Source organism: Rhinoderma darwinii, chromosome 7 (genome assembly GCF_050947455.1).
Source record: "Rhinoderma darwinii isolate aRhiDar2 chromosome 7, aRhiDar2.hap1, whole genome shotgun sequence".
Lineage (NCBI taxonomy): Eukaryota > Metazoa > Chordata > Amphibia > Anura > Rhinodermatidae > Rhinoderma > Rhinoderma darwinii.
In genome coordinates, this window is record NC_134693.1 from 53,528,870 (window position 1) to 53,550,390 (window position 21,521).

The 21,521-nt window shown below is 40.5% G+C and overlaps 1 protein-coding gene across 1 annotated transcript in view; it reads left to right on the forward strand.

The window, feature by feature from the left end:
* The window catches only part of EEIG2 (EEIG family member 2), a 29,884-nt gene that overhangs the window by 5,811 nt on the left and 2,552 nt on the right, over positions 1 to 21,521 (forward strand). Inside the window, exons 3-11 of the mRNA XM_075833373.1 lie at positions 483 to 603; positions 973 to 1,002; positions 2,085 to 2,201; positions 6,054 to 6,100; positions 7,124 to 7,227; positions 7,342 to 7,437; positions 16,106 to 16,292; positions 18,122 to 18,249; positions 18,591 to 18,660. Of these exons, the coding sequence (XP_075689488.1) occupies positions 483 to 603; positions 973 to 1,002; positions 2,085 to 2,201; positions 6,054 to 6,100; positions 7,124 to 7,227; positions 7,342 to 7,437; positions 16,106 to 16,292; positions 18,122 to 18,249; positions 18,591 to 18,660 (900 nt within the window). The remainder of the gene's footprint in view (positions 1 to 482; positions 604 to 972; positions 1,003 to 2,084; positions 2,202 to 6,053; positions 6,101 to 7,123; positions 7,228 to 7,341; positions 7,438 to 16,105; positions 16,293 to 18,121; positions 18,250 to 18,590; positions 18,661 to 21,521) is intronic.

Consider the following 21,521-nt stretch of genomic DNA (forward strand, 5'->3'; position numbering starts at 1 on the left):
ATTTTTTTTTCGGTTGTTACTGCCAAACAGATCTACTAGAAGCATAGTCCAGGCCACTAATCGAGGCCGAGATCAATCGCCGATTTGTCGTTCTAACTTATAAAGTTGATGTCTAAGGGTATGTGCACACACACTAATTACGTCCGTAATTGACGGACGTATTTCGGCCGCAAGTCCCGGACCGAACACAGTGCAGGGAGCCGGGCTCCTAGCATCATAGTTATGTACGATGCTAGGAGTCCCTGCCTCTCTGCAGGACAACTGTCCCGTACTGTAATCATGTTTTCAGTACGGGACAGCAGTATGACCTGCTTTAGTTATGTTTGTTTCTGGGAAAGCTAGGTGACCACCATTATGACCTCCATTGCGGATCCCACATTGGTGGTCACCTAGCTTCCTGCTTGCTAGCAGGCACTAATGTACTGTACGTTATTGGCATTCATTTTATATATTAATTTGCTTTTATTTTTTATTTTTTTTAGAGAGGTTGTGCAAGCTAACAGTGTCCACTGGAGGAAACGTTTCTCTTTTATGTGTAAGATGAGTGCAAGTGCGGCCTCCGGTATCCTGGATCCATGCATATGCAGAGTATCCGTGCGCAAGGTAAGACCTCCACCACCTTTCCCCATGCACACGACCGTAAAAAAAAACTCTGTTTTTGCGGACCCATTCACTTCCATTAAACGCGGACACCTTTCCGTATCGCTACGGATGGGTGTCCGTGCCGTCAAAATGTTCCGAAAATTATGGAACTTGTCAGTTCTTTTGCATTTTGCGGGCTGTGCTCCCATACTTTGTATGGGAGCACAGCCCAAAAATGAGGGTGGAAGTCGGCAGCCGGCAAAGCCCGCAATCGTGGGCCGTGATTGCGGGCACGGCCGTGTGCATGGGGCCTAAGGCAGTAAAGGGAAGTGTGTCCAGCACATTGTCCATATTTCTCTTATTCACTGACATATCTCTTACCTGTTTTAGGAGCTAAAAGGCGGAAAAGCATATGCAAAGGTAAATATGGCTACTAGTGTTCCTAAATCCTTTGTCATATAAACTACATTCTATCGATCTACTCTTACCCCTCAGCCATAACATTAAAACCACTGATAAGGGAAGTGGAGATCATTGATTATCTTGTTATAATGGCACCAGTCATGGGTGGTATATATTAGGCAGCAAGTGAACTGTCCGTTCTTGAAGTTGATGTGTTCACGTGTAAGGATCTTAGCAACTTGACAAAGGCCAAATTGTGATGGCTAGACAACTGGTTCAGGACACCTCTTGTTCTTGTGGGGTGTTCCTGGTATGCAGTGGTTAGTGCCTACCACAGTGGTCTAAGGAACCACCAACAGGATCATGGGCGCCCAAGGCTCATTGATGTGTGTGGGAAGTGAAGGCTAGCCTGTCTTGTCCGATCCCACAGAAGCACAAATCGCTGCTGGCTATGATCGAAAGGTGTCAGATGCCCCAGTGCATCGCAGTTGGGGCATTAAACTTCAGACCAATCAATGTGCCCAAGCCTACACACAAGCATCAGAACTGGACTATGGAGCAATGGAAGGAGGTCTAGTCTGATGAATAACGTTTTATTTTACATCATGTGGATGGCCGGATGTGTGTGCATCGCTTACCTGGGGAAGAGGTGGTACGAGGATGGGCTATGGGAAGACGACAAGCCAGTGGCGGCAGTGTGATGCTCTGGTCAATGTTCTGCTGGGAAAACTTGGGTCCTGGCATTCATGTGGCTATTACTTTGACGTATACCACCTACCTAAACTTGGATATAATATTAGGCAGGTGGTTTCAATATTATGGCTGTTAAGTTTTGTATGTGAATCTCTTTCGCTCTCTTTCTTTCTTTCTTTCTTTCTTTCTTTCTTTCTTTCTTTCGCTCTTTCTCTCTTTTTCTTTCTCTCTTTCTCTCTTTCTCTCTTTCTCTCTTTCTCTCTTTCGCTCTTTCGCTCTTTCGCTCTTTCGCTCTCTCTCTCTCTCTTTCTCTCTCTCTCTCTCTCTCTTTCGCTCTCTCTCTCTCTCTCTCTTTTTTTTTTTGTTTTTCTCTCTCTCAGTATGTTTTTTTTTTTTTTGTATTGCAGCTTGGCTTTGCAGACTTGAACCTTGCAGAGTTTGCTGGATCTGGAAACACGGTTCGGAGATGTCTCTTAGAAGGCTATGACACCAAAAATACAAGGCAAGATAACTCTATCTTAAAGGTTAGTAAAATTACCATTACGGTAGTGAGACAAGTTCTGTGTTGTGATGATTGAATGAAGAACTAGACAAACTTCAGGAGCCAGGTACACATGCACCTGCGCTATTGTTTCCGCGGAAAAAAAAAACCGGAAATCTCGTCTGACGTAACCCATCAACGGAAACCGATCGCTGATGTGAACACTATAATTCTAAAGAGATTTGTTTAAAAACGCAGAAATCTAGCATTGTAATGACAAATACAGGTGAAAAGTCGGCACTGGGGTTTAGTCTTACTGTGCCCGTGATCTCCGGGGTGCCAGTCTCATAAAGTCCACGAGTGCAAATAAGATCACAGCATCACAGGAACTTCTTGGTGGAAAATGCTGCTTATTCAATTAAAAGATTGGGAACGGGTGATGCCTTTTTTTTTGTTTTGTATGTATCTATCTATCTATCTAATCTTTTAATGGTTAAAGTGCATGTGTGCCTAATAATTGGTCGTCATAGTTACTATGAATGAATAACCGTGTAAATCATACATTGTTCAGTGTGAAAATGCCAATCTCCTATAAAGTCCTCATATAGTAAACACCCTTTTAGGGATATTTTGTTAAAAGAAGTTCCCCGACCACAATCCCGTGGCTGATCATTCTCCAAATTAAATCAAATATATTTCACCTCGATTTGAAATAGAAATAAATACACAGCGTATGTTTTACGATCATAGCTCATGACTGTAAATGACACACATGCTGCATCTATACTAGCGGCATCATATCAACGTCACCGCGAAGCACGCAGTATTCAATTCATATCACATGGTGTCTTCCTCCAACTCCTATTGACTTGAATGTCAGTCCTTGGCAACGCAAATCCGAGTGCGGCGATCTAGGAGACTGTAATAGCGTACACTAATAATTCAACAGGCTCCCTTTATGGTATAAGACATTTAAATTAATGCATCCGCTTCTAGATAGTAAATGTAGCCACTGTTACAACTCCATAGCGCTCATTACTTATCCCATATAGGAGGTCATGCCAGAGATTTTGTATTGTGTTCTTCTAACTCCCATCCCCATATCCCTGAAATGGTGTCTACTATATGATATGAGGTCTTTATAGGAGATCGGCATTTGCATATTAAACCATGTACGGTTGATACTTGTTGTTGATAGTTACTATGACGACTGATTAATATGCACTTTGACCAATGAAATATTGGGGAGGGGTATACATATCTGCACTTTATTATAATATGCTTGAAAAATAGAAGATTCTGACAAAACATTGCACTGTTATTTGGACGTAATTTAATAAATCGCATTTTGGAAAAAACTTTCCTGTGATGCTGATCTAATTTTTGGGCATTGTGATGACCGATGCCCCTCAAAAATATTATAATCCACTTTCTTTTTCACTAATGAATAAAAATGTTGGCATTGACGGAATTGCTATGAAAGGCCTAAATCTAAAAGCCTGTACTGTGTATCCTGCAGCCCAAAACTTTTTTTCATGTAGAAGATTTTCCCTCATTACTGGAATGGTAATCACCTTCTATATGAAGAGATCATTGTCAATTATTAAATCTGCTTCTTCCTGGCTAAAGCACTTAGAGCTCAGGGATATAAACACTTTTGCAGTCGCTTCTTCTATTTTATTCCCATTATAGACTTCAAGCACAGCCGGGAGGGATTGGATCAAAATGTATTATTCCGAAGAGCTCTAGGCAAATATCGCAGAGAGAGGGAGCGCATACAGTGGTTTTCCATTGTTTTAGCAGCTTGTTTTCATTACATTTACTAGGGAAATAACAGGATGTGAGCCCGGGCTTTTTTTTTTTTTTTTTTTTAGATAATTGGAACAAGTCTATTTAGGAAATTTCACCATCACAGATTGTACTGCATTTTGTAGAAACCATTGACCCTTAAAGTGCAAGTTTGATGTTGGTGAACCTATGGAAATGTGTAAGGGAATTCATGAAAAATGCAATGTCCTAATGTAGCAAGATTTCTTGAAATATTTTTTTATTTTATTTTTTAGCGTGGAAGTCCAATATTATTGCATGGAAAAATAAATCAACTATTCACCTTTTAGCTTATCTGCCTATAAAGTCATTTCAGTTATAGGTTGATTTTTAATGAGGAGGTCCACCTTTGCAACAATTTTTTTTATTTTTTTGAGTTTTCCAATGCATATCAAATGAAAAATGGAGCAACTTTGCAAATAGTCTTAATTAAAAATATATTGATTTGTGTATACAGCTCCTATGAAGATCTACATGTACATGTAACAAGCTACAAAGAGACTCTGTGTAGTCTCTGAAGTCAAACTCCCTTTTATCTGTCCCCTGTTTCTTAACTTCTATGTTGTAGGTTAGCAAAAAGTAGGGGACAGATGGATGGCAATACAACTGCAGGATCAGACTACACCATTTTTTTCTGTAGTCTGTTACCATGGAGACACATAGTTGCTTCACATTTGATTTTAGATATGTTGGGATAATAAAAGAAAAAAAATTGGTTATACGGGTGAACTTTCCTTTTAAAGCAATTCTGTTCAGTAGCCCCCTCTATTAGCCAGTGCACAGAGACGCTCTTGTGCACTGGCACGGTCGCATTACGCTCCGAAATACACCTTGAATACTCCTGCAAACAGCTTATCATTGTTTTCAATGGTTTAAAGCTGGGTAGTGCATACGAGGCATCATTTTACATTGTTGTGTCAAAGATGAAGGCTGAAAATTACACCTTGCAAAAATGCATTTTTTTTAGACCCATTTCCTATAGACGATGCCAAAAATGCTTTGAAAAGACACTCCACAAACATTTTCAGTCTATTTTTTCTTGAAAACAGCCAAGTATTTTTCTGCTTTGTAAAGCAGCCATGTGAACACACCCTGAACGACTCCATAGGGGTCTGTTAGTCAGACCGAGGCCTAACATGTGTCCTTTTGGAAACTGCAAAAAATGAAGCATGGAATAGTGTAGTATATTAAGCGGATACCATATTCGCCTATGGGTGAAGGATACCAACGTATGTCATCCTTCACAGGCATCCGTTTAACGGATTTGTCATGGGCTTTTCAATAGGTTTTAATGACGTATTCGTTAAATGGATGCCATTAAAGCCTATGGGTGATGGATATAATAAATGTATACATCATGAAAAAACTCCCAATGTAATTGATTGATTGAATCCCATATTCGTCTATAGGTGAGAGATACCACTGTTAAGGAATCCTCAACAAAAAAAAAAGAACAAATGACACATGAAATCGACTGCGCGCGTCCAATATTTAAAATAAACAGATCTTTATTAATTTGCACAAATTTTAGACTACACGATGCGTTTAAAAATGGAAAAGTACAAAAATTCCCCTGTAATAGAAAAGGTTACTGTACATTAGTGCCCGACAGGTAAAACATGAAGTAATATAAGCAAAATATAACTATGACCGAGATCTACTGAGCAAGTTACAACCAAGCCATCCCTGCTATGCCCCCTAAAAGCTGGGATAATGTGCAATACGTGGCATCAAAGTAATGATGCTAAAGACTAAGATGGGGTAGGAAAAAAAATCATAATATGCAAAAATGAGAATAAGGACAACCTAGTCCATAAGGTTACGGCAGTAAAAATACTACAAGTATTGCCGCCAACAAGTGCAGCTGCCTCAGGGATCCGTCACCGCCACATCAAAGACAGTGTGAATCTAGGCTAAGAGGAGAAGAATCTGTTCTTTGTACTTTCTCTCTCTTTACTATATACGCCTGTTTTTGCTTCAAAAACTGCATAAAAAACATGAATGTGTGAAAACCCCCTAATGTCATATTAAAAAATTCTTTTTTTTTTTTTCTCGAATATATTTGTAGGTCGGCATCAGTATGCAGCTCATGTCCGGAGACCCCTGCTTTAAAACGTGAGTACATTTCATGAAATTGTGATTTCTCTTCAGCCTAGGATCAAACTTGCGTTACAAAATGGCAGCAATGTACAATTAATGTACTGATAGATATTTCCATTAGATACTCGTGGTGATTTTAAAAACAACTGATCATTCGTGTACATGTAAATGCAGCCTTGGGGTCATTGGCGATCCCTTCCCCCCCCCCCCCCCCTAAACTGTAAGTAGCAAACCTTATAGTCCGTGTGAGAAGTTGATGCGTCTAAAATAGAAAACTCTTACGTTTAAGCATAGTGGGGAATGTACTAACCAATCACTGTACATGTCCAAATCGGATCCAAGGTCCCTTACAGGAGGTGGACCAAATTCTGGGGAAAGAAAAACATTGAACGTTTAGTTAGTAAATTATTTATAATTTTTTCTATTAGTAAGAGAGAAAAAAAACCTTCCAAGTTGTCTGCTTTCCACAATCCCATTTTTTTATTTTGTTTTTTTCTTAGAAGAGTATCCAGATAAGTTACAGTTCATCCCACTGTCCGGGCTCTGGCGGTCAACTGTGGTTTGTGGGGGACCGGAATCGGGTGTTTAATCCTCCTGTAGCGCCCCCACAGGGGAAACACAGGAAAACATTATACAGATCCCATTGAAGTCAATGTGCTGTCCGTGTAATGCGATAGATGTGTTGGGTTCTCGAGAGTGAGAGATGGTCCTTACACGTAATCTTCACTCTAGTTAATAGATGAGGGTCCTGAATGGGGCCAGCACTTCTATTATCGAAGAATTCGCTAATATGGTATTTAAATGTGATTTCTTATTTGGACAAGCCATTTTAATATCCCTATTTTTGGAGTATTCATTCAGTGGAATAGACTAAATCTAAGGGGAATATCAGTCTGTACCCTCTGATAAAGGTATACCTCTCTCTCTCACCTAATCACTGCTATACAGAGTATTGTAGCTGCTACATTGTATTAGCTAGAGTAAATGGATATGAACTATTAATACAGTTCCAATTAACAAGTCGTCTTTTGGTTCCAGGGCGCCCTCCACCGCCACCTCCATTGCAACACCTGGCGATTCTGACTCTTTGCATGAAGACCGGAAAGGACGAGAGACTATGAAATTGCACTTGGGAGTTGCCGGTATGTACAACATTTCCTAATATATGCTCTTTAATATTTTCACACATTCCACAACTGCTGTGTGCCTGGTATATTCTCTTTTTTTAATGTAACGTATATCTATATTATTTTGAGACCTTTCATCAAAGAGTGCCTCCGTCCCTGACGAACTTGGAGCATGTGGACATTCCAGGACGTCAAGTTACGCCAGTCAGCAATCTAAAGCATCAGGTACAAGCACTATATACTCATGAAGAAAAGCGACAATTCAGCTTTTGTCTTTACGCTGAAGAATAAGATAATCTGGTTCAACCTGTTGATTCTGTATTCGAGTTTGTGTCGTATGTTTTTTTTTTTTTTGTTTTTTTTTCAAATTCGATTTTTATTAAAGTTTTAATCACATAACAAAATCCGTAAGAAAATAATTAGTCCTGAGACACATGGGGTCAAGAATAAGGAAACCGAATATAAATCTGGTATAATGGGAAGGGGGGGGGGGGAGAGACCGGAAATAGTCTCAGTAGCAAGAAAGCTAAAGAAGAGTAGATTTTAACTCCTCACAAAATGTGTCCGGAGGAGGTGTATCAGTACTTTCCACTGGAGAAGAGCGAGCGAGTGAGAACGTGGCGGATGACTTAATGTTGTAGTTGGAGGAATGGCATGCAAAGACCGTTAGCTAGTTCGTAGAGGTCCTATAAGAGCTGCAGTTTGGGAAACTAATCCAGTCCGTCCAGGTGGGGGTGTAGCGTGCATTGGTTTCAGGGCTATCAGTTATTAGTTCCTCAGCAAACCACTCCAGTGTCTTATGTTTTATTTATTTAAGAAATGCCCTAATCTTGAAAAGTAAGGTAGATGTGAAATGAATATAAGCCAAATAAGTGACTGATGTAAGGCACAGCACCGGATAGGTCATCAGTATATCATCGGTGCGGGTCCGACACCCAGAACCTGCGCCGTTAAGCCGCTCCGGTGACCTGTGGGCACCGGATGCTATGGCACATAATGCTATGTACGGAGCCAGAAGCCATTGGCTCCGTACATAGCATAGCGGCTGTGCTGCAGATCTGCTTCTATTCACTCGAATACAGTTCTGCAGCTCGGCCGCTATTCCGTGGCCAGAGCCAACTGCTTCCGGCTTGTACGTCCGGTGCATGGAGGCATCGAACCAGGTGATCTGTGCGGGGTCCGGGTGTTGGACTCCCCACAGATCATGTACTGATGACCTATCCGGTGGAAAGGGCATCAGTTATAAGAAAGTGGAAAACCCCTTTAAAGCTTTTGGGTCTCTGTACAAAAGACATCTGAATGTATAGAATTTATATATGGTACAATAGTAATATATTTATATGGTGGCATAGTTTTATCAAGTCTGATCAATTGGCGTGGATAGGTCACTACAACGCTGAACCTGGCGCTTACTCCTATTGCCGCTGTTCTTTTATTTATCAGTGGGCCTGTTAGCCCACAGACCTAGAGGCCTGGTTACTATAGCTGATCTTTGCCTGACTAAGCTACATCAAATTATTAAGCTTCCTCCTCTTCCTTGGTAAGCATTAGAAGATTGCACAATAAATCGTGCATCTCCAGGATAAAGCAAGTGATGGTGGGTGTGGGAGGGTCGTATTGCAAAAACAAGAAATAATCTGTAGCTCACAGAGATCGGCTTTAATAAAAAGTTGTAAAACTAGTGCCCAATATAAATGTATAAAATAAACGATACATAAGCTAAAGGAACTGCAACAACAATATCCGTTTCCTAAACTTCACACACACAGATGGATAATAGAATTCAGTACAATTCTAATATCCTAGAGCATTTCACAACAGATCTTGCTGATAATGAGACGTTTATTTTCAACTCTTATCATACCGATGTGTGGTGTAAAGAACAAACTGTATAAAAGGTTATTGCAATTCATTTCTTATGCAATAACATTTCGTATTCCAATGACTCACTGCTTAACTTTGCTGTTACTCACAAAAATATTTTCATAGGTTGCTATTGACCAGTAATCCTCTATCTAAATTCCATAGACAGAACTGAGCAGAGAGCCAAAGACTCCAACATAGAAGGTTTGCCTTTTTTTGGTGTATTTTATAAACTCTGAATCAGTACGTCCAGATCAGTGATCCAAAGCTTTTCTGTGGTCCCATACATACGTGCTTGAGGACTGGCGCCTTGGTTCTGTGGCAGGTTTTTACACCATTGCTTCAACTTCTTTTTACAAAATATACATAACCTATTTAGACCGTTCACGGCTGATGGCAACTGCCAACTAGAGCTGTGCCTTCTTGCCTGCAGCATTTTTTAAATCTTCATGAACGGACCAATCTGTTCTATAATATTTTTCCACACAGGTCCTTAACCCTCCTGCTTATTAATATAATACAAGCTCATTCAGATATCACCGAATGGGATGGCATTCTATCATAACGTTACAGGACAATGCCCTTCATTTATAGAAATGCGAATTTATGAGGCGTATACGGATACCGCAGACACAAACCACTCCCATGTGCCTTGAGGCAAACCCAAACTACAGTTTATATCTGAAACCTGAACTTCAGACACTCTAAATCATATTTTAGATATCATTTTGATGACAAAATTGATAAGCTGGCTGACACCCTGACACAGTCTATGTAAAGTGTTTTGTTAAGGGGTGTTGCAGATTATAGCATTACAATGATGTATGCGCAAGAAGCCGCAGGTAGTTGTGGGTTGGGTGGTTATGTTCAGGCTGGCAATGAGTCACTGAGGCTGTATTCACATTGGCGCCATAAGTTCTGTATTTTATTGGATCCATGGAGGATGTATTTTGTAATGGATCCTGAATTGACGTATAATCGTCCATTAGGTTTACTTATTGTTTTTTTTTGTGCCCAAAATAGTGAATATGACGTCACCGTCAATGGCAATGATACCTTGATGCCAGTGTTAACAATGCCATGCTCTTACTTTCTGCAAAGAGCTTTATATACAACACAACTTGCCTGTCACTTTTTTCCCCCACCAGACTTCTAAACAGGTAGCAAACCCATTGCAGGTCTTTGCTGTACACCGCTGGACTTGCCGCTACAGTCTCCAAAAAATACTTGTTCTGTGAGAACGTTCAGGAATGAAAACAATCCTGTTCTCTTAAGTAGTCGGTTGGTTTCAAGTGGATTTTCAAGATTGTATCTCCGTTTACCCGTCATCAATTGCATTTTTTCCCATAGTCTCTTTGTTGTATCGCTACATTTCCGCTCTTTTCTCCTTGCTATTTGTATATGGCGGAAAGCAAATATTTGCCTATTTCTTTGTACATGCCAAGAAGATAGTTGATTCCTGTGTAAACTTTCTTGGGAAAAAAACGCAGACAAAAGGGCAGGTGTTAAAACAGATCTGGCCAAATTACTTCATTTGATCAAATATTTCACAGGATGAGTTGCATATGTTTCCATAAGGCACAGTTGCGTGTTTGTCTTGTTTTTGTATTGCTAGAATTGCATTTATATCCAAATTTAGAGAAGCTTTTCCTTTTGGTTCAAACTTTGTTTAATGTAGATAAATGTAAAGTTATGCATCTGGGTACCAACAACCTGCAGGCATCATATATCCTCGGGGGATCTACACTGGGGGAGTCACTTGTTGAGAAGGATCTGGGTGTACTTGTAAATCATAAACTAAATATAATGTCAATCAGCTGCTTCTAAGGCCAGCAAGATAGTGGTGTAATAAACCCTTCCCGACATTTGACGTATCCATACGCCAAAGTCAGGTAGGGGAAGTATGGAACGGGCTCACAGAGTAAAAATAAATAAATCTAATTTGGTATCATCGTAATCAATACGACCCACAGAATAAAGTTAACATGTTGTTTTAATTGCAAAGTGAACTCCGTTAAAACGAAGTGCAAAAAAACAATGGAGGAATTGCTGTTTTTTTCATTTTCTACCCCACAAATATTTTTTTCCCCATTTCCTAGTACAGTATATGGCACAATAAATGGTGCTACGAAAAACTAAAACTCGTCCCGCAAAAATCAAGTCCTCATAGAACTATATAGACGGAAAAATAAAAAGTTATGACTTTTGGAAAGTAAAGAATTAAACCTATTTAGCCTTGAAAAAAGACGACTAAGGCGGCACATGATTAACTTATATAAATATATTAATGGCACATACAAAAAATATGGTGAAATCCTGTTCCTTGTAAAACCCGCTCAAAAAACAAGGGGGCACTCCCTCCGTCTGGAAAAAGAAAGGTTCAACCTGCAGAGGCGACAAGGCTTCTTTACTGTGAGAACAGTGAATCTATGGAATAGCCTACCGCAGGAGCCGTCACAGCAGGGATAGTAGATGGCTTTGATAATTTCCTAGAACGGAAAAATATCCGCTCCTATGTCCGTGTAGACATTTTTTTTCATCCCTTCCCTTTTCCCATCCCTTGGTTGAAACTTGATGGACATGTCTTTTTCAACCGTACTAACTGTAACTATATTCTATAACTCCCAGGAAAAATTCGGATCACTGTGCCATTAACTTCATGGGTTACAAAGATGTATGTAAAACCTAGACACGACAGACGAGGCATGCTGCGTTCCTTCCACTGCAGACAAGCGGCAGGAAACAAATACTCATCTCTTTATAGCTTGTTTCGTTTTAGAGCTAAAATAAAAATTTATTTCTTAGGGTATGTTCACACGCAGTGGTTTCAGACATAATTCGGGCCGCTTACGCCTCTAAACATCTTCCCATTGCTTGCAATGGGATTTACGATGTTCTATTCCCACGAGGCTTAATTTTACGCGTCGCTGTCAAAATACTGCGCGTAAAAAGACGCCCGCGAAAAAGAAGTGCAGGTTAGGTTACTTCTTGGGACGTTTTTGGAGGTGTTTTTCATTGACTCCATTGAAAAACAGCTCCAATAACGGCCGTAAATTACGCTGCGAAAAACGCGAGTTGTTACAAAAACATCTGAAAATCAGGAGCTGTTTTCGCTTGAAAACAGCTGCGTATTTTCAGACGTATTTTGCTACTGTGTGTGAACATAGCCTTAATCCTGCTGTGTGAACGAGGCCTAAACGTCAAGGCGATAGGATACATAGGAGGACTGATCGCAAAATTCTGTCAGGTGAAACAACTAAAGCCTGTTTACATGCAGCAATTACCAATAGGCGATCTGGGTAGTGATATCGTTCTGTTCATTATGAGCTGTATATATATATATATATATCAGTAAATGGCAAAGCCGGCATGGGGTGTCGTCCAAGTTTTTCTGTAAATGTCAATTTATCTCAACGATAAACACCGTTTTCATCTGACATCCGTTATCACTTTGCTCCTTTACATTCTCTTTACATCTGCTGATGATTGTTTGGATGTGAACAAAGATGGCTTCTTTTTAAGTGGTTTTTGAGATTTTATTACGTGTCTTATTGGCCAGGACATTTTAAGATTTAGTGGCTTGGAGCCTAAAACTTCAATTAGGCCTTATGCAGATTTTCCAGCGGCATTCCATTTTATTTTTTCTAATATGCCAATATATCACGTATTATTATTGGTAATTTCATACACACAAAAATAAGTGGTGATTGACAATGTAGCTCTACGCTACAACAAGAGTATTCATTGAGTATAAAGCATACTTGCCTATTCAGGAGTCTTCAGAAATAGGGGGGAGCCTGGACCCCCACAAACAAGTCACCTGCTATGGGTGCAGGAAGCTGCTACTAGGGTATCTTGCTACATGTATATAACAAAAAGACGAGCATGGAAGCAGCACTCACGAAAAAAAGTGACGTTTATTCACCCAACAACTGCTACATGTGTATTTATATTGCCCCCATTGACTTAAATGGAGTTTCCACAAATATTAATGGATTGTGCTCCCCCTTGTGGTGTCTACAGGCAGCCTGAATTTTATTATTTTATAATATGTGAAGGGAAGCACTATGCTGGCGCTGTATGTTAGGGGTCACTTCACTGGCACTGTTTATGGTGGGTCTTTCTGATGAAGGCACGTTAACTGTCGTTACGGAGGCATGGCTGCACTTGTTGGCACACAGAATTTTTTTTCATCCTTGGCATTGATTTTTCAGAATAGCCAAGAATGGTTTAAAGAATATCTTCTAAATATTCCCCAAAAACCAGCAAGAATAAGGCATGCTGCAGTTTAAAAGACACAAAAAATACAAAAACAAAAAGCCTTTGTGCCTTGAACTGTCATTTATAACCACCCTCATTCACTACAGCGTAACCTCCAGTCAGTGCTGTGTTTTAGCAGAACATAAAGGGGCTAAAGTTCATAACTAATGCCTTTCTCTAGCTAATGGAGCAACCTGACCACATTTCTGAACTGATTTAAAAAATTCCTGCACTGCCGTTTCTGCCTAAAGAATGGTGGAGGAGGGGTGGCACAGGTTGTCTAAAATTTAGGATTTCAATATTTTTCCTTCCTATGTTCACATAAGAATTAAAAAAAACTAGAAAATAAAGATATATATATATATATATATATATATATGTATATATATATATTTAGTTTATCTCCATAGTAGACCGTGATTAAATATGCCTAAACCACTGCTGCGCTATTCTGCACTGTCCCAAAAGCTCACGTCATTCATTATTTGTGGCCGTTGACGTTTCTGAGAACACGGAGCTGAATGCCACTGATTGTGTAAAGGACTTCTCAGATAAAAGCTTGTCACACACTTCTAGTAAGAGCAAAGCAGATGCCACTTGTCAGTAGGTAGAAATGTTTCCTATGTAGTTGGTTGAATGTAAATCAAGGGTAGTGTGCCAGCTAGACGTGTTTCCCGTTCCATTAATCCCTGCTTTACATATGAGTTTGACTAGAACCAGGCCTGCAAAACAAACATGAAGCTTTGTGATCACTACAGTACAGAAAATCATTCCAAAAATGACGGAACAATATGGATTTTTACCTTTTTTTTTTTTTTCATGCAAAAAGCCAATATTGGTTTAATCGTTATTTAAAAAGATACTAAAGTGACGTTCCAACTTACAGAAATTAGGAAAATGCTGATTTCAGTTTTCTATATCTACTACCCAAATCCCTTTAGAAAAGGAAGCAATGTGCAAAATAGAGCAGTGTGACCATGAAAATCCAAGCAGACTACAGACACGGATAACAGTACCTATAGAGCGCGCAAAGAGGCGGTAGCAATGTGCTTATGGGTACCTGGATAACCCCTCCGCTCTTTCTGTTCATGGCCCATGAATTCTGCACATGTCACCAGGAAAGCAGCTGCGGGGAATTTGAACGTCTCACTGCTGCTCTACTCTGTTATGAAAATTGTACATATTTTTAGGGTGTATACAGACCTTCAGGTTGAAACTGCATAAAAAAATCTGCATGCGGTTTTTGTATAGGTGAAACATGTTAAAGAGGCTCTGTCACCACATTATAAGTGCCCTGTCTCCTACATAAGGTGATGGGCGCTATAATGTAGGTGACAGAGGGCTTTTTATTTAGAAAAGCAATCTATTTTTACCATGTTATTAGCGATTTGAGATTTATGCTAATTACTTTCTTAATGGACAACTGGGCGTGTTTTACTATAGACCAAGTGGGCGTTGTATAGAGGAGTGTATGACGCTGACCAATCAGCGTCATGCATTTCTCTCCATTCATTAAGTCAGCGCACAGGGATCCTTTTAGATCGGTATGTGCTGTCTTATACTGACACATTCTTATGCGCTGAGGAAATTAATGGAGAGAAGTGTATGACGCTGATTGGTCAGTGTCATACACTCCTCTGTACAACGCCCACAATTATAGAACCTGTCCTATACTTGTCCGTAATTACGGACAGGACTCTCCCATAGAAGCCTATGGGAGCTTCCATAAATACGGATACCGTATCCGTATACCGTCTGTATTTACGGAAGCGTTGCTATGCAACATGCTGATGACATAATTTGCATCCTCCCTCTTTTTATGGATTTGTATATACGGATGGAATACGGACCGTATTTACGGACAGTATTACGGGATAGATGAAAATACAGTCGTGTGCATGGAGGCTAAAACCTTTCCAGAGTTATTACCACATAAAGTGACACGTGTATTAACCCCTTCAGGACAGCCCCATTTAAAAAAAAAAACAAACACATTTATAATAATATTAAAAATAAAAAATATTTTCTCGTGTTCAGCTTCCATTTGTCCATTATTAAGAGCATGTGCTGGACGTAGTGGAACACTTGGGAACGGCTTGTTCTCGGTTATAAGAACTGCGCTGTGTGATTGTGTACAAGTGGAGTTAACCCTCTAAAAAAAAACAATTCTGTTTATAATTGAATGTGTCCAGACTGGAACAAATTGCCGTTTATCTTTATTCATGCAATCACTATTGATTTCAATGGTAACGCTTCCGACTCTTCACCTGTATTTGTCGTTACAATGCTAGAATTCTGTGTTTCTAAACAAATCTCTTTAGAATGATATTGCGTTCACATCCGCAATTTCCGTTCATGGGTTCCGTCAGACAAGGTTTCCGTTTTTTTGGGCGGAATCAATAAAAAAAAAAAAAACAACCATTAGCAACGGAAGCGTTACCACTGAAATCAATGGTAATGCTAACAAAAATCTATGGTTTCCGTTCGTGTATTCCCCTGATGGAAAGGTCTGACGGAACCCACGAATGGAACCCTGATGCAGATGTGAACGAAGCCTAAAGTGAACCGTTCTGATAAATGCAGCAGATAGAATTTGTAACACTTATTATGTATATATATACTGTACATATCTCTTTGAACCCTGAATTTTTAGGACTTTTCAGTCTGCATAAAAATATATTTGTGAAGCTAAAATAAACGAATAGGGTGCATAAAACGAGAAATCGTAGCAAAAAATTGTAATTTCACTTTGTGTCTTCCCATAATTCAGGATACAGCACAGGCCACTCTCGGTCTTCCAGTTTGTCTGAGTTGAGCCATCGGAGGAACACGTCAGTAGGTAGTGCCTCCACTGGTATTGGGAGTATCCCAGAACCAATTGAAGATGACGGCAACAAAACTCTGACATTCAACCAGGAAATTAAAGAAGAGGGGTCTTCCTCTGAAAAACTTGGCAGGTATATGGCCATCTATATCGTATGTACAGTGAAGGAAATAAGTATTTGATCCCTTGCAGATTTTGTAAGTTTGCCCACTGTCAAAGTCATTAACAGTCTAGAATGTTTAGGCTAGGTTAATTTTACCAGTGAGAGATAGATTATATTAAAAAAAAAAAGAAAATCACATAGTCAAAATTATATTTATTTGCATTGTGCACAGAGAAATAAGTATTTGATCCCCTACCAACCATTAAGAGTTCAGCCTCCTCCAGACCAGTTACACGCTCCTAATCAACTTGGTGCCTGCATTAAAGACAGCTGTCTTAAATGGTCACCTGTATAAAAGACTCCTGTCCACAGACTCAATTAATCAGTCTGACTCTAACCTCTACAACATGGGCAAGACCAAAGAGCTTTCTAAGGATGTCAGGGACAAGATCATAGACCTGCACAAGGCTGGAATGGGCTACAAAACCATAAGTAAGACGCTGGGTGAGAAGGAGACAACTGTTGGTGCAATAGTAAGAAAATGGAAGACATACAAAATGACTGTCAATCGACATCGATCTGGGGCTCCATGCAAAACCTCACCTCGTGGGGTATCCTTGATCCTGAGGAAGGTGAGAGCTCAGCCGAAAACTACACGGGGGAACTTGTTAATGATCTCAAGGCAGCTGGGACCACAGTCGCCAAGAAAACCATTGGTAACACATTACGCCGTAATGGATTAAAATCCTGCAGTGCCCGCAAGGTCCCCCTGCTCAAGAAGGCACATGTACAGGCCCGTCTGAAGTTTGCAAATGAACATCTGGATGATTCTGAGAGTGATTGGGAGAAGGTGCTGTGGTCAGATGAGACTAAAATTGAGCTCTTTGGCATTAACACAACTCGCCGTGTTTGGAGGAAGAGAAATGCTGCCTATGACCCAAAGAACACCATCCCCACTGTCAAGCATGGAGGTGGAAACATTATGTTTTGGGGGTGTTTCTCTGCTAAGGGCACAGGACTACTTCACCGCATCAATGGGAGAATGGATGGAGCCATGTACCGTGAAATCCTGAGTGACAACCTCCTTCCCTCCACCAGGACATTAAAATTGGCTCGTGGCTGGGTCTTCCAGCACGACAATGACCCGAAACATACAGCCAAGGCAACAAAGGAGTGGCTCAAAAAGAAGCACATTAAGGTCATGGAGTGGCCTAGCCAGTCTCCAGACCTTAATCCCATCGAAAACGTATGGAGGGAGCTGAAGATCCGAGTTGCCAAGCGACAGCCTCGAAATTTTAATGATTTACAGATGATCTGCAAAGAGGAGTGGGCCAAAATTCCATCTAACATGTGTGCAAACCTCATCAACTACAAAAAACGTCTGACTGCTGTGCTTGCCAACAAGGGTTTTGCCACCAAGTATTAAGTCTTGTTTGCCAAAGGGATCAAATACTTATTTCTCTGTGCACAATGCAAATAAATAGATATAATTTTGACAATGTGATTTTCTGTTTTTTTTGTTTTTTTTTTATATATAATCTATCTCTCACTGATAAAATTAACCTAGCCTAAAAATTCTAGACTGTTCATGTCTTTGACAGTGGGCAAACTTACAAAATCAGCAAGGGATCAAATACTTATTTCCTTCACTGTAAGTCTGGAAATCTTTGACTGATCTAGGTGGGTAAAATAGATGGAAAAACCCTAGGAGCTTACAGAAGCATGACGCTTTCAGAGGATAGAGTGGAAATGGCACATAGATGCAAATGGTTATTGCAAGCTGTATACATTAAATAAAGATTGCCTCATTTGCTGCAATGTAGCGGTGCGTAATATGACCATATCCTCTTTTCCTATAGACTTCCAGTGAAACAAGACTCTGTTGAGTCACAGTTAAAAAGAGTGGATGCTACCCGGGTTAGTGCCGATGATGTCATAGAAACCATTCTCCAAAGCCAGGACTTTACCCTTGACTCAAGTGCAGAAGGTAAGTTCCTCATAAAGTGCAGCTCCTCTCCGCTGTTACAGCTTTTCACTAGTAGGAAACTGTTTTTATAGTCCCTTAATAGAACGGTTAGATAGGCACTGACAATTGTATGGTGGCCTGTAGCAAGGGACTAGAAAAGGACAGGATGCTGTGAGTAGGGTGATCCTGTGACGGACTAGTCAGTGTATTTACATAGTAATCGTTCTGTAATGGAGCATATTTGCTGAATGAAATATATTAAGAATTTGCTATAAAGGCCATTCACTAATATTATACATAGTGAAAAGTGTAACTTGTATGTAAGTCTTGATATCATCTTTTGATTTATTTTTTTCTTGTAGAGGAAGGTCTAAGGTTGTTTGTAGGTCCTGGAGGGAGCACTGCTCTTGGAGGTCATCACTTACCAAACAGGTAAATTCTACATGACTTGCTCACAGAGGATCTCCGGCCCCCACTCCTCTTTATGTAAAATAATTTGCCAAAGGGCTCATTCAGACGAGCATGTTCCTCGTCCGTGTGCTGTGCGTTGAAATAACTCCCAGCATACAGACCCACGCATTTCAATCGGGCTATTCAGACATGCGTGAGTATTCACGAAGCGAGTGTCCGTTGCGTGAAACTCACTGCATGTCCTATATTGGTCATTGTTTGCGGACGTTGTCGCACATTGAAGTCTGAGTGCGTGAAAAACACGGACAGCACACGGACGACATCAGTGTGCTGTCCGTGTTTCATGCATCAGTTCATAATAAAACGCAGAGAATTAAAAAAAAAAAAGTGCTTGCAGACGGTAACCACGGACGTAAAAAACAGATGCCACACACAAAGCACACTGATGGTACACGGACATGAAATGCAGGAAATACGGTCCGTTTTTGCGCACGCAAATAGGACATGCTCGTGTGAATGTAGCCTTAGTATATGTGTAGGAATAGCTTGATTCTGTAATAATGTTTTTTCCTCATTAGGGGTCTTGTTATGACTGCTCTCCATGCACTGACTACCTGCTGAGCTTCTAACTTGCTTGTGCTTACACACAGAGCAGCCAATCTAAACGAGCAGAGCTGCAGTGAAAAGCATGCGAATGAGACCGAATAGAAAATTAGCCTCTAATCGTAAATTGCTTTACAGCCATACACCATGTTTTGTGACTTAAACTGCAACAATATAACTAAAGAGCTTTTCCACCACATTTTAGTAAATTAGAAGTTTGATTGATAACCGAACTTCCATAATTGTCTTTCTTTAACTGTCATTTTGTCAGCATGTTGAGTCAGGAAGACCTTAGTCAGATGAACGTTAAAATAACGGACAGCACACGGACCTATGCAATTCAATGGGACTGTTGCGTGCGTGCGTCTGTTGCGTGAAACTCACTGCATGTCCTATTCTGGTCCGTTTTGCAGACCTTGTCGCTCATTGAAGTCTATGGGTGCGGGAAAATCACGGACAGTATCTGTGATTCACGCACCAGTTGCTAAAGTAATGCTGAGAAAAAAATGTACGTTAAAAATATACATGAACGCCGACATGAAAAACTGATGCCACACGGAACAAAAAATGATGGCACGTGGAACTGTCTGCTTTTTGCGGACGCAAAACTGACACGTTTGTGTGAATCTGGCCTAACAGTGACTGTTTGCCATCAGTTTCTGAGAAGCTAATTCAAAAGTGACAACCAATTTGGCTACCTTGTCCTGCTGTCAATAGAAAGTGCAGTCTAGAGAAATTGTGCTCCGAAGAAACGTCATGGTTATATCTGTAGCACTCCTCTAGACACAGGCATTATGTGTTAAAGGGATTGTCCACTACCGGACAACTGATGACCTATCCACCGGATAGGTCATCAGTATATGATCTGTGGGGGTCCGACACCCGGACCTCGTACCGATCAGCCGCTCTGGCTGCCTCCGGGCACCGGACGTCCATGCTGGAAGCAGTTGGCTACAGTCATGGAATAGCGGCCGAGCTCCAGTACTGCAACTCTGCTCCTATTCGAGTGAATAGAAGCAGATCTGCTGCACGGCCGCTATGCAATGTAGGCAGCCGGAACAGCCGATTGGTGCAGGGTCCGGGTGTCGGAGCCCCACAGATCATATACTGATGACCTATCCAGTGGGTAGGTCATCAGTTGTCTGGGAGTGGACAACCCCTTTTAACTCCTTAATAACCGGGTCTGATAAGGTCTTAATCACCAGCTACATTTTTCAGTTTTTACCTCTCTGCATTTCAGCAGCCATAACTTTTTTTATTTTTTCATTGACGTGGCCGTATAAGGCCTTGTTTTATGCGGGAGAAATTGTATTATTTTTTTCCATAGTTTGGAGGTACAAAAAAAATATTTTTACTGCGTGAATATAAGAAAAAGCGATTCTCGGCATAGTTTTTTCTTGTTTTTTGTTTTTTTATCCCGTTCACGTTTTATCCCGTTTCTTCAGGTTATTACGGTGGTTTGATAACTAATATGTGCAGGTTTTTTTGTTTTTATTTAGGGTAGGGGCAATAAAACGTTTTTTGGGGCTTTTTTATTTTTTTTTAAAACCCATTAAGGGATAACTTTTTTTATAACTTTATTTTTTACTTGCAACTTATTAGCATACTCCTGTATGCTAATACATCCTACTGTGTCACTATGACACAGGCTGCTGTTAGGGCAGCACGTAGTGTGCCCGAACATTAAGCTTACTGAACAGACAGCCCTGGGGTCCTTTGTAGGTCCCCAGGGCTGACTGCAGAGGGATTCCCCGGTGTTTGATCGCCTCACCGGGTTTCCGATGACTAGATCAAAGTAGGGAGTTACCTTCGATCTTGTCACGGATCGCGGCGATCAAAGGGTTAAACAGCTGGGGTCCAAATATTTTCCGACCCCCAGCTGTATTTAGCAGGCTGCACACGAGCGCCCATCAGCCTCTTCTACAGCGACGCCAAAAGATGTCGCTGTAGAAAAGGGCATGCACTGCCTGCCGTCAAGACGGTGGGTGGTCATTAAGGAGTTAAACAGTTTGTCCTGGTTTGTTGTTCTTGTTTATATTATTTTTTCCGTTAGCCCTCTTTTTCATAAAGAATAGAAGGGCTTTTATATTTAACGTGTTTATAATAAATTGCTCCCTTTGGTGTCCCCCAGAGCCCACTTCAATGTTTTAAAAAAACAATACAAAAAAAACCATCCACATTAAGGCCCAACAGAGCGGTATTGACTCTCTTCAAACTGCTCATCAATGGTAACGCATTGTTGCGGCTGTTTACCTGCAAAATCGTGCGGCCATAAAGAG